Below are 12,699 nucleotides of genomic sequence, written 5' to 3'. Positions count from 1 at the left end.
GTCGATGCCGAAACTGCCAACAAGCACCTGAAGTCGTTCGAGGAAAAATGTGCTAAGTTAACTGAGGACTTGGCGACTTCTGACTTACTCCTTCAAAAAACTAAGTCTTTGAAGGAAGTCATTAATGTCAAACATACTGCTGCTCAGGCTAAGTGCCGGAAGATGGAGGAGAAGTATGAACGCCTGAATGCTTCCATTCTTGGGCGTGCATCCATTCAATTTGCTCAAGGCTTTCTCAAAGCTAAAGAGCAAATCAGTGTTGTCGAACCCGGCTTTGACCTTTCCCGTATCGGGTTTTTGAAGGAGATTAAGGATGGGTAGGTAGTTGGCGATGATGATGTTGATATTGACCTCCTCCCTCAATTCAACTCTGAGAGTGAGTCTGAGGAAGAAAATGGTGAAGACGGTCATGGCGAGAACAAGAATGGAGATGAAGGGGAAAAGGACCCCAAAGCTGCTACAAGCCAAGACAACAACGCCAACAATGAAAATCTAGCTTGATCTTTGTTGTTTTATGTTGTTTATTTTGTTTATGGGCCAAGCCTTGTTTTGGGCTTTGCCCCTTTTTGTCATTAAAAGTATGTATGGGCCACACCCTTTTCTATCTTCAATGAAGTTCGTTTCAGTTTAACTATGTTGCTACTTTGTCGTTGTTAGTTACTGAGCTTTATCAATGTTTAGGTTTATGTACCTTAGTCGTTTTTTTTTTCGACGAGGCTTGGTTTCTAGTTGCCACTAGAATTGCCAAGGCTTTTAATACTCAGTGGCGATACTTTATTATTCCGAAAGGATTACTCGCGGTACTTTATACTTTGATACGACTTACGTCGCATAAATTCATAATATGAATCAACAATAAGTATTCTCTTGGAATGATCTTTTCATTACTTTTCAAAACATGGGAACTGTTGTCCCTTCATTTTTACATTATGCCGCCTCATTAAAAACCTTTCCTGAGAAAGGGAAAAAGAGTGCGGCTTCATTCATTTTTGTTGTTCCACTTAACTAAAATACTGCTTCAAATGTGAGGCGTTCCATGTTCGTGGAATCTTCTGACCATTAAGTTGTTCTAATTTTTAGGCTCCACCTCCAACATCGCCAATTATCCTGTAAGGCCCGCCCCAATTAGGCGAGAGTTTGTTATTCTTGTCGGGTATAGTCTTCTTTCGAAGCACTAAGTCTCCTACCCTCATACTTCTTGGGACCACCTTTGTTGCGAACTTCCTTGCAATTTTCACCTTTCCCGCCTCATTCCTTAAGTGTGCCTTCCGTTGTTCCTCAGGCAGCATGATTAAGTTTGCTATCAAATTCTCCCCATTGTCGTCCTCATTAAACCGAGCTACTCGCCAACTTTGGTTTTCAATTTCCACTGGGAGCATGACATCAGTTCCATAAGTTAAACGATATGGGGTTTCCTTCGTGCTTGTCTGTTCAGTCGTGTTGTATGCCCACAGGACGCCTGGAAGCTCCTCCGCCCAAAGGCCTTTCGCCTCATCTAATTTTTTCTTTAAGCCCTTCAAAATGACCTTGTTGGCTGATTCTGCCTGCCCATTTGTCTGAGGGTGCTCTACTGATGCAAATCTCATTTCAATTCCCATATCTGCACAAAATTCTCTTGTGAAATTGCTTGTGAATTGAGTCCCATTATCCATTACCAAGGCCATGGGGACCCCAAACCTACACACAATTCGTCGCCATAGAAAGTTCCTGACTTTAGCGGCCGTAATTGTCGTCACTGCTTCCGCCTCTATCCATTTGGTAAAGTAATCAACCGCCACAATTATATACTTCATTTGTGCCTTTGCTACTGGGAATGGTCCTAAAATATCAGTCCCCCACATAGCAAATGGCCAAGGTGCCATCATGGTTGTCAACTCTTCAGGCGGGGCTTTGTGTAAGTAAGAGAAAACTTGACACTTTTCACACTTCTTGACGTATTCCAGGCAGTCTTTCATCATTGTTGGCCAGTAAAATCCTACTCTCAATACCTTTACTGCCAATGATTGCCCTTCTATATGACTAGAGCATACTCCTTCGTGAACTTCTGCCATGATTCCCTGAGCATCTCTCATGTCAACACATTTGAGCATAGGAGACATAATTCCCCGCCGATATAACTCATTGCCTACCAGCGTGTAAAAACTAGCCTCCCTACGCTTTTCTTTTGTGTTCAAATTATCATCCTTTGGATTTTGGAGAAAAGTTTTGATTGATTCCATCCACGAAGGCTCGCCTTCCGTTACCGCCTTTACCGCCTTTAACTTTACTTCCACTAAGTCAATACTGGGGCGAGGAAGGGTTTCCTGGATAACTATTTGATAATTGCCCAATCGCCCCGTACTGGCCAATTTTGCTAGCACGTCCGCCCTTTCATTTTGACTTCTTGGAATATGTTCTATCCTGATCTTCTCTATTTCCATCATTAGCTTGTGCACCACTTCCAAGTATTTGGAAAGTTGTGGATCCTTTACCTGATACTCTCCTTTTACCTGTTTAACAACCAGCTGTGAGTCGCCTTTGATGAACAATTTCTGAACGCCTAATTCAATGGCGAGCCTTAAACCGGTGATTTGTGCCTCGTATTCTGATTGGTTGTTGCTCGCCTTAAACTCGAATTTCAGAGATTGTTCGATGACCATCTTGTCCGGGCTTTCAATAGTTATTCCTGCCCCACTTCCCGTATCATTGGAGGATCCATCAACAGACAGGACCCACTCTCCCTGAGTTTTCTCGCCTTCCGTGGGTGTTAATTCCGCCACGAAATCAATCAAGCTTTGGATTGTAACTTGCCCCTTTGGCTCATACTATTTATCATATTCTGACAATTCGAATGACCAACTGACCAATCTCCTTGACAGATCAGGTTTTTGGAGCACTTGTCGTAAGGGAACGTCAGTTTTAACTTTGATTTGGAAACTTTGGAAGTATGGCCTAAGACGTCTCGCCGTTTTTAGAATTACCAAAGCCGCCTTCTCGATTTTTTGGTATCACAATTTAGCACCTTGCAGAGTATGACTTACAAAGTAGATAACCTTCTGCTTTTTCCCCTCTTCTTGAAGCAATACCGTACTGACCGCCCTATCTGTAACTGCCAAGTAGAGCGTCAAAGGAACGCCTAGCGTGGGTTTGGATAGCACTAGTAATGTTGCTAATGATTCTTTCAATTTAGTAAAAGCTTGTTCACACACCTCAGTCCATTGAAACATCGAATTCTTTTTTAAACAAGTGAAGAACGGAGCTTCTTTGTCGCCTGCCATTGGCAAGAAACGTGCTAAGGCAGCCATGCGTCCTGTTAACCGTTGTACCTCCTTGACACTTGTTGGGCTTTTCATCTCCAAGATCGCCTTGCCTTTATCTGGATTTACCTTTATCCCTCTTGATGTTATCATGAATCCCATAAACTTTCCCCCTTGAATCCCAAATGAACATTTCTTGGGATTTAACCTCATACGATATTTTCTTAGCTGAGCAAATGCTTCCTTAAGATCATTGCCGTGGTCGCCAGACTTGGCGGATTTGACAATCATATCATCTACATATACTTCCATGTTCCTTCCTACTTGGTTCGCAAAATTTTTATCCATGAGACGTTGATAAGTAGCTCCCGCATTTTTTAAACCAAAAGGCATAGTTTTGTAACAATAGTTCGTCTGATTAGTCATGAATGTCGTACTTTCATCGTCTGAAGGATGCATCATGATTTGATTATACCCAGAATATGCATCCATGAGACTTAAAAGTTCATTTCCCGAAGCCCCATCCACCAATTTATCAACATTGGGAAGAGGGTACGAATCTTTAGGACACACTTTGTTCAGGCTTGTGTAATCCGTACACATTCTCCACTTCCCATTAGCTTTCTTGACCATCACTACGTTGGCGAGCCAGGTTGGGTACTGTACTTTGCGAATGAATTGGGCCTTGATTAACTTTTCAGTTTCTACTTGCACCGCCTTGTTTTTTTCATCACTCATCCTTCGCCTTGGCTGGATGACTGGTTTCGCTCCTGGCCGTATAGCCAGTTTATGAGTGATCACATTGGGGTCAATCCCTGGTACGTCATTAATTGTCCAAGCAAAGAGATCTAGATTATCACCCAAAATGGTGATCAACCTTTCCTCATGTTCTTTTGTCAAACTGCTGCCAATTTTTAAAACCTTATCCTTGACTTGCGCTGATTTAGTTTCTTCCAAAGGTTGTGGGCGGAAATCATCAGCGTCATCCCTTGGGTCCAAAGTAAACCCTTCTTGTGGAAAAATTTCTGTGATACGGTGGCTATCTTTGGCGGCCTTTCGCCTGTAGAGTGCCACACTTCTTAGGTAACATTCTCTTGCTGCATTCTGATCCACGCGGAGGACGCCAATCTTCCCGTTGCAGGCTGGGTACTTAATAGTTAAATGAGCGGTTGAAATCACAACGCATAGCTTGTTAAGAATGTCCCGCCCCAAAAGTACATTGTAATTAGCTCTACACGCCAATACTAGGTATTTGACCTGAAATTTCTAAACAAATTCCCCTTCACCAAAGGTTGTTGGTATTTCCACGTATCCTCGTACATTGACACAATCTCCTATGAACCCCACCAGTGTTCCTTTATATGGTTTCAAATCTGACTCCTTTAGCCCAAGGCGATCAAAGGCATCACCATAAATGATGTCTGCCGAAGATCCCTGATCTAAGAACACTTTCTTCGTCATGTAATTGTTAACTCTGATTGTTACAACAATCGGGTCATTGTCATGAGCAATCACTTGTGCAAAATCTTGAGGGGTGAATGTGATTGGAGAGTGATTCAACCAACATTCGCCTTAGTATGCTTCGTGCACAGAATGTACTGCCGCCACATAACGCTTTCTGGCCTTGCTAGAAATCGCGCCTCCTCCAAACCCTCCTGCAATGGATGAGTATTCTCCTACAGGGTCGCCCAATTCGTCTACTACCTCCTTTCCTTTTCCTTTGTCCGCTTGAGTTACCTTGGCGGCCTCTGGCGTTGCTGCATCTTTAACAAAATTTGCCAGATGTCCAGCCTTAATTAGCAGGTCAATCTCCCGCCGCAAGTTCCAACAACTATCTGTGGTATGACCCAGCGTTTTGTGGTACTCACACCATCTGTTTATGTCCACATTAGTTGGTGGTCGCCGAGGTGGCGGCGGATATTGCACAATATTTGTTTGTCCTACTGCCCTCAATATGGCACTTAGGGGTGCATTTAGTTTAGTAAGTGGTACCGTATTTGGCGAGGCAACATGTTGACTAGTCGGAGCTGTGGTGGTGCCTTGAAGTTTTCTATGCCATGTATTCTGGAATCCAGGTTTGGAGTTTTGATATGGGCCAGACCTTGGTGTGCGTGGAGTTTGAGCTAGCCTTGTATCCTTTCCAGCCTTGGGTTTGTCCTGCGCAACCACGCCGGGTTGGAAGTTTTTCCTTCCCTCCTCCCTTTCTTTCTTTTTCTGATCGTCTTGCTCAATTAAGATGAATTCCTGAACTCGAGCGCGAAGATCCATCATGTCACGCGCTGGTCGTCTTGTTAAATCTCGATTCAAATCTCCCGCCCTAAGGCCATTTTTGAAAGACGCCAAACATACATCCGGGTTATCCTCCTCAAGTTGAACAGCCATCTTGCTGAAGCGCGCCATGTAGGTCTTTAGCTTCTCTCCTGGCTGCTGATGTATGCTGATGAGATCAAACATAGTTGCTTTTGTAGTTTTGTTGGCGGAGAATTGAGTTAAGAACTTAGTGGACAAGTCCATAAAATTGTCAATTGAGAAAGGCGGTTGTCTAATGAACCGCTGCATCGCCATTCCCTTGAATGTTGATGGCAACAGTCTGCACTTCACCTCATCCGTCGCCCCACCAATAACCATTTTGGAGTTAAAGTACCTCAAATGCTCCATGAGATCAGAATCGCCCGAGAAGGCGTCTAATGCCATTGTTTGCAAATGTTTTGGTATGTCCACCTTTGTGATGGAGGGAACAAAAGGTTGAAATTCAACAACGTCCTCCACTTCGAGACGTTGTCCCTGCTTAAAATCTCGCATCTGGTTTAAATATTCCACCTAGGCTTGTAACTGTTCATTCTGGCTTTGTACCTTTTGCAAGGTGTTCAGGATTTGCTTCAAAGCCACTGGCGTGATACCTGTTATCACCTCCTGCGCTTTCCTCGGAGCGCTGTTCTTAAGATCTTCTAAGTTTATGTACGCAGGCGGCGTTGATCGTCGCCTGACTCCTGGATCTGATTTGGCTACTAGATCTGAAAGCTTGCCCGAAGCTAGTTTTACCAACGACGTGGGTGACTGCGCCACCGAGTGAACACCGTCCGAGGAAGCCTCCTGCTCTTGTTCTTGATGCACTACACGATTTTTGTCTCGACCGCCGCCGCGTCCACCCCGGCGACCACCACCTCTCCGGCGATGGTCACGGCGACCCACACCGCACGAACGAGTTTCCATGAATCGTAACTCTCACCTTCTACGTCACTTGTAGATCTAGGTTAGAGCCACAGACGGCGCCAATGTTGCGTTCTAAGGTAAGCTTAAGTAAGAAAAGTATCAAAAGCAAACCCTAGCAGAGCACTAAAATAGCAAAGATGTAATAAAAGAGAATATTCTCATTAATTGTCAAAAGGTTCCTAGTACAAGGTGATGATGACCTTCCCTTTTATAGAGGGTATGGTCATGACATGGCCTTTTCCTACATTTGGGCCTGACCACCAGGGCCCAAATCCCTACGCACATAGGACAAATCCAAGAGAATCTTCCAGCTGGCTTGCGGGTCCACTTAAAGGGGGCGAGAATCCTCGGTATTTCTCCAGTTCCCGCCATTGCTTCCTTCTTCCAACTGATTGCTTGTTTTGGGCGGGCATGGAGGTCTTTATGTCCCGCCCAGTCCATAATGGATACGCACTGTTAATGTAAAAAAGTTTTACATTGACAACCACTCACTGTATGTCATGTAGGAGGAATAACTACTTTCATTTTAAATTCTAATTAAAATAAAAACATATATTTCTGATGTAACGGAATTCAATTGGATGACTGTGTAAATAAAATTTACACCGACAATACATAGACCTTTAATCCTAATTTTTATGATTTTTTTAAATATGTTTTGATTATTTATTTCAAATATATTTTTATAATATTTATTATATTTGATCCGAATATCCATCGAATCCAACCGATTAAGTATTAACCTTATTAAAACTCACCGGAAAGATCGACGCTCAAAAAAAACTAATCTTACAAATTACAAGTTAGCCACATCGATTTTAAGGGGAAAAACCATTGCCAAGAACCTAAGTATTTGTACTGAATCTTCTACTAAGAGTTCAAACTCATACCTGGTCTGAATTTGCTGCACCGACTGGAGCAGGAACATTGATTTCTAAATTAAGGGTGGCAAATGAATGGATTAGATGGATCCAAATAATCCATTAGGATCCACTAAATTGTTTTAAAAAAATTCATCCAATCCATCCATTAGTCAATTTTAAACTGATGGATATAGATATCCAATCCATCCAAATAACTTAGTTTTTTTAAATAACAAAAAAAAGTTTATAAAAAATTAATTTCTCTAAAATCATCTATAAAGACTAAAATTGGCTCAAAACCCTAAAGTTGGCCTGAAACCCTAAAATTGGTTCCAATCAACGCCAAGCCCTAAAATTGGCTAAAAACTAAAAAAAATCGGGCCTAAACCCTAAAATCGGCCACAAACCCTAAAATCGGTTAAAAACTCAAAAAGCGGCCCCAAACCCTAAAATTGACTAAGAACTAAGAAATCGGGCCCTAAACTAAAAAATCACCGCTATACCTTAAAATCAGTCCCTAAACCCAAAAATCGGCCGAAAACTCAAAAATTGACTCTAAACCATATAAATTATATTTTTATGTGGATGGGTATGGATGGATTTGATGGATATGGACTCATGAATTATTTTGCCACCCCTAGTCTAAATCGTCTGAACATTAACATAATTAGTAATTTTGTAAATCAAAAATCATTTGCACAAAAATACTACTAACCTTCCATAATTCCCTAAATTGAAATTGTTTGATGCAATGGATTCGGCAATAAAATCAATAGTCAAATCTGTAGGTTTAGTATTGATAAAAAATCAATTTCACTTTTGAAGCTATCAAAATCAAGTGGTGAATTTCAAAGAATGAATTTTGAAAGTTAGAGAGAGAGAGAGAGAGAGAGAGAGAGAGCATAACTGAGAAAGGGAGGAACTTATACTTTGGAGCTGATGGTGTAAAGGAGAACCGAAGATGGGGAGGCAATGTCACGTACTTCTTTTTCTCCTGCTTCCCTGAATAGTTTGAAGGAGATGTGACAAGTGTCCATGGGAGCTGCATGAATACGGTAGTGTCGGGTACGCGATACATGATCTTTGTAAAAAAATATGGTTTATGTATGCTTATATTATACGTTATATATATGTTTAACATATTATGAAGAAAATTTTCACAAAAAATCTTAAAATACGCATTGTTGTAAAAATAATGAAATAAATCGTAGAAATTGAGATATGTTATTTTTTGGGTAGAGAGAGATTTCCACATGATGCAAGAAAATAAACTTAAATTAAGTAACTTATTCACCATTAACAAATGCAAGTGAACACTAACAAGGAAAATATGAGATATTTGATTAATATAAATTGAGGATAAAGTAGAGCATTAAGGTTTTTATGTGTGATAAAAGTAGAAATTTCATTTCCCTATGCGCTGTGTTGGGTATTATGGTTGGCAAGAAATAATGTGATTTTTAATGACAAACTTTTTGATGCAGAGGAAGCATGGGAGTCTCATATATTTATGATGTTCACCTGGATAAAAGCATGGTGGAAGGATTGTCCATATGGGGCAGATCAATTTGCTAGAGGTTTTACAAGAATCGATATTCAAGGGAAGGTTGGTGTTCGTCAAGTGGTACCTTGGAAACCTCCTCACGGTATGAATTTAAAGTTTAATGTTGATGGGTCTTTTCAATCTGGCAGTGCTGGAATTGGTGGAATTCTAAGGAATAGTGGGGGAAGTGTGATAGGTAAATTTTCAAGGAAAGTTGAGGTTCAGAGAGCTGATGAGGCTGAGGTTTTAGCCATTTTGTATGCTCTCCTGTTTTGTCAGCAATACATGATTTTTTCAGTGGAAGTGGAGAGTGATTCTATTCTTGCAGTTGGTTGGGTGAGAGGGGAAAAGCAGAGAGACCTTGGAAGCTGACAAATGAGTTGAACATGATTGATTACTTGATGCCACTTGTCAAGTGCATTGGAGTGAATCATATATTACAGGAAGGGAATGTAGAGGAAGATGAGTTGGCCAAGCAAGGTTGCTATTGTATGGAACCGGTTTGGCTATTCTCAGGGTGCTAGATACATTGGTGCAATTCACTGTTTTAGTTTTCTTTTTGCTGCAGGAAATCTAATATAAGCTGAAGAACAAATTGGTGCATTTGGTAGCTTCTATAGATTCTTGGTTGCTGAACTTGCTGCTGAGTTGTAGATTGACGGATGCAAATGGATTTTTTGTAATTGATGTCGTTGTTGAAGTAAACAATGTTGTTGCTGTTTTTGCTGTTGCTGTTGGCTGTTATCACTGTTGCTGCTGTTTCTATTTTGCTGTTGCTGTTGAAATTCCTGTTGCTGTTGGCTGGTGCTGTTGCTGTTGCTGTTGGCTGTTGCTGAAATTCGAAAATTATAACAATGCTGGTGTTGTTGCTGTTGCTGAATTCCGAAAATAATAAGCTTGTTGGTGCGGTTTTGTTGTTGTTGTTGCTGTATTATGGTGCTGTTCTTGTCTGATGTTTGTTGCACTACGAACATGTGTATAGTCTGGCTCTTCTGGGATCTTTAATTTCCTGTACTTCTCCCAGCTACGCTATATTAGCTTTTTCATGCTTGTAGGGGCTATTTTCTTTTGAATCTTGTTGTGAAATGGCTTCCCAAGATTGTGGTACTCTTTTTCCTTGCTAGGTTTTTATCCCATTGGCTTTTTCCTAGCAAGGTTTTAATGAGGCTCTCTCTGGGGAATTCGCTTGTGCCATTTTACGGGTTGGTGGTGGGTTTTTGTTTCTCAGCCTCATGTAACTTGTACTTTTCCTGTTTTGCTTCTTTGGATCAGGCTATTTTATTATTAATATATCTTTCATTTTCAAAAAAAAAAAAAAAAGTAGAAATTTCATTTTTGTATATATAAAAGGAATTGGATTACTATTTTCAAATAGTTTATACATAACACTACTAAAATTCAAACAGGTGCGATGCACAAAAAAATAATTTTACAATTTGTTAAAATGAATGAAGCAAATCACACTTCTCACTCGTTTTAACTGTTATATTTACTATTATATATATAGGCTTTTAACTGTGTTATTATAATTATTTTACAATAACATTATTATCCTTAGTTTATGTTGCAAGACTAAACCTATGCTAATGATAAAAATTGCGTAAGGCAAACAACACTCATTCTAACACTCAATTTTCAATACTATCTTATTAATTGGTTGGAATTCTTGCAGGTCCCACTAATTGACATGTAAATAATTATTTTAATAAGCTCAATGTACAAATAATGTCATTTCTAATATTTAGTGAAATTTTGAAGAAAGTAAAGTTAGGAGCATTTGAGGAATCTAATTATTGAATTATATAACTAGTATTTTTTACCCGTGCATTGCACGGGGGCGTTCTTTTTTATTTTTCATTGTGTTCTTTTAAAATTATTTATTCGTATGAAAACGAAAAAAAATATTTTTTTGTGATAAATAGGCATTTTTTGTCGAAGTGTTAATTTATGACTTTAATTGCGTTTTTTTTTGTCGTAGATTTTTTTTATGAGTGTATTTATTTTTTTATTTGTGTTGTTTGTCATCTTTTATCTAATTGATGCTTTGGATTTATTCTTTTGATATAACAATTTTATTGTATTTTACATATAGAAGTAGTACTTTTATGTAAGATCTTATTTAATATTAAGTTTGTCTTTTTGAGATTCATAACTTATATGAAATAAATAATAATAAATTTTATTTAAAATAATTTGAATTTAATAGTATAAGTCCATATTAAATTATCACTATAAACCTTGGTTTCTTCAGAGATGATCGATTACATGAAAATGATGTCACTTGTAACCTCTTCAGTTTTTGAGATGTTCATTCAAGTAATCTTGTATTTGTGCTTTGTAACTCTCTATTTTCTAGCAGATGCTTGAACCATAAAATGTTGAATCGCATAAACTTGTCATACACATAGTGTATCACTAAATTGTAGCATTTGAAAAACTACAATTTTAGAAACTCACTTTGTTATTGTAAAAATAAATAGTTTGAATTGGGGAAAACAAATAAATTTAACACCTTTTCAACGATTAAGAGTAGTTCAATATTATTAACAATTTCAGATTTTTTTTTAATCCTTTGTTTCCCTCACATGAAGTACACAAATTGTTTGAGTCATCCTACATAAAAAAAGTTGAGAAAATCAGAGAGAATATAAATTTTTAGGTGTTCCAATTTGACATGATGAAATCAAGTTGAAAATCATCATGAAATAAAAAGCATGTTAGAACACACGTAAAAATTCTAGGCTAGTAAATCAATAGTTGGATATATATACCTGGAAAAATGTCTTGAAACTTGAGCCTTTGAAAAAAAAAGCAAATACATCAACAAAGCTTATGTGAAGTACATATGTTGAATGAGTATTGACACTTATTGGTTTATATAAAGGGTTATTGATAGTCATTTTTTCTTTTGGTAAGATCTTATTTAGTATTTAGTATACTTTTTTGAATTTCATACTCATATGAAATAAATAATAATAAATTTATTTAAAGTCATTTTCAATTAATAGTAGAAGTTTCTATTTTCCGATGTACCAAAAAAAAAAATAGTAGAAGTTCCTATCTAAAAAAAATTTATAGTAGAAGTCTATAGAATGACATTGATGAAGGAAGTTCAAGAGGAAGTGATAGACGAGTTTTTTTTTTATTGAGTGACCTTTAACTTTTAAGATTTATTATTAATATTAATTATTAGTTGATTAATACTTCAACAAACCTAAACTAATAATATGTGTCTTATGAAATTCATAACTAATATCATATTTAATATTAATTTTGACCTATGACATTCCATAACTCATATAAACTAAATAATAATAAATTGATTTAAAATAATTTTGAGCTTAATAGTAGAAAGTTATATACTAACATTGATGGAGGAAATTCAAGAGGAATATCGAACGACTGAGATTAAAAGTTTGCTAAATATCAAACGGTTCTGAAAAATCACCAATGAAATAATATGTATAATTACTTAAAAACTCATAGATAAAATAAATATATGAAACATTGTTTATTGATAGACTATTTTGCCCTCGAGATTGCTAAACTTCTCCTTTATATTATATATAAATAAATAAATATAAATATAAGTACTTGTTCGAATTTCATAACTCATGAAAATCAATAATAATAAATTTATTTAAAGTAATTTTTAATTAATAGTAGAAGTCTATAGAATGGCATTGATGAAGGAAGTTCAAGAGGAAGGGATAGGGAATTTTTTTTTATTGATACTATCTCATATCTATATTTAAATTATTTTTAATCATGTTTCATATATTATTCTTATAATTTTAAAAAAATTTCAACATTTTCGCATGTCTCATTTTTATTATTTAGTCCA

At 37.7% G+C, this 12,699-nt stretch overlaps 2 protein-coding genes across 2 annotated transcripts; both read right to left on the bottom strand.

Moving 5' to 3' along the window:
• Nucleotides 1–1,582: 1,582 nt before the first annotated feature.
• LOC130736831 (uncharacterized) lies at nt 1,583–4,697 on the bottom strand. The gene is made up of 5 exons (XM_057588614.1): nt 4,557–4,697; nt 3,765–4,385; nt 3,021–3,650; nt 1,989–2,804; nt 1,583–1,600 (listed from the first exon to the last, which is right to left on the bottom strand). Exons 1-5 carry the CDS (start codon nt 4,695–4,697, stop codon nt 1,583–1,585), a joined length of 2,226 nt encoding a protein of 741 aa, XP_057444597.1.
• A 111-nt stretch (nt 4,698–4,808) lies between these two features.
• LOC130736827 (uncharacterized) lies at nt 4,809–6,038 on the bottom strand. The gene has a single exon (XM_057588610.1). The coding sequence runs from the start codon at nt 6,036–6,038 to the stop codon at nt 4,809–4,811; it is 1,230 nt and encodes a 409-aa protein (XP_057444593.1).
• Nucleotides 6,039–12,699: the final 6,661 nt, after the last annotated feature.

This window comes from Lotus japonicus, chromosome 1 (assembly GCF_012489685.1).
Source record: "Lotus japonicus ecotype B-129 chromosome 1, LjGifu_v1.2".
NCBI classification, from domain to species: domain Eukaryota; kingdom Viridiplantae; phylum Streptophyta; class Magnoliopsida; order Fabales; family Fabaceae; genus Lotus; species Lotus japonicus.
Note: the sequence above shows the minus strand (reverse complement) of the source record. Positions and strands in the feature narration are given on the sequence as shown.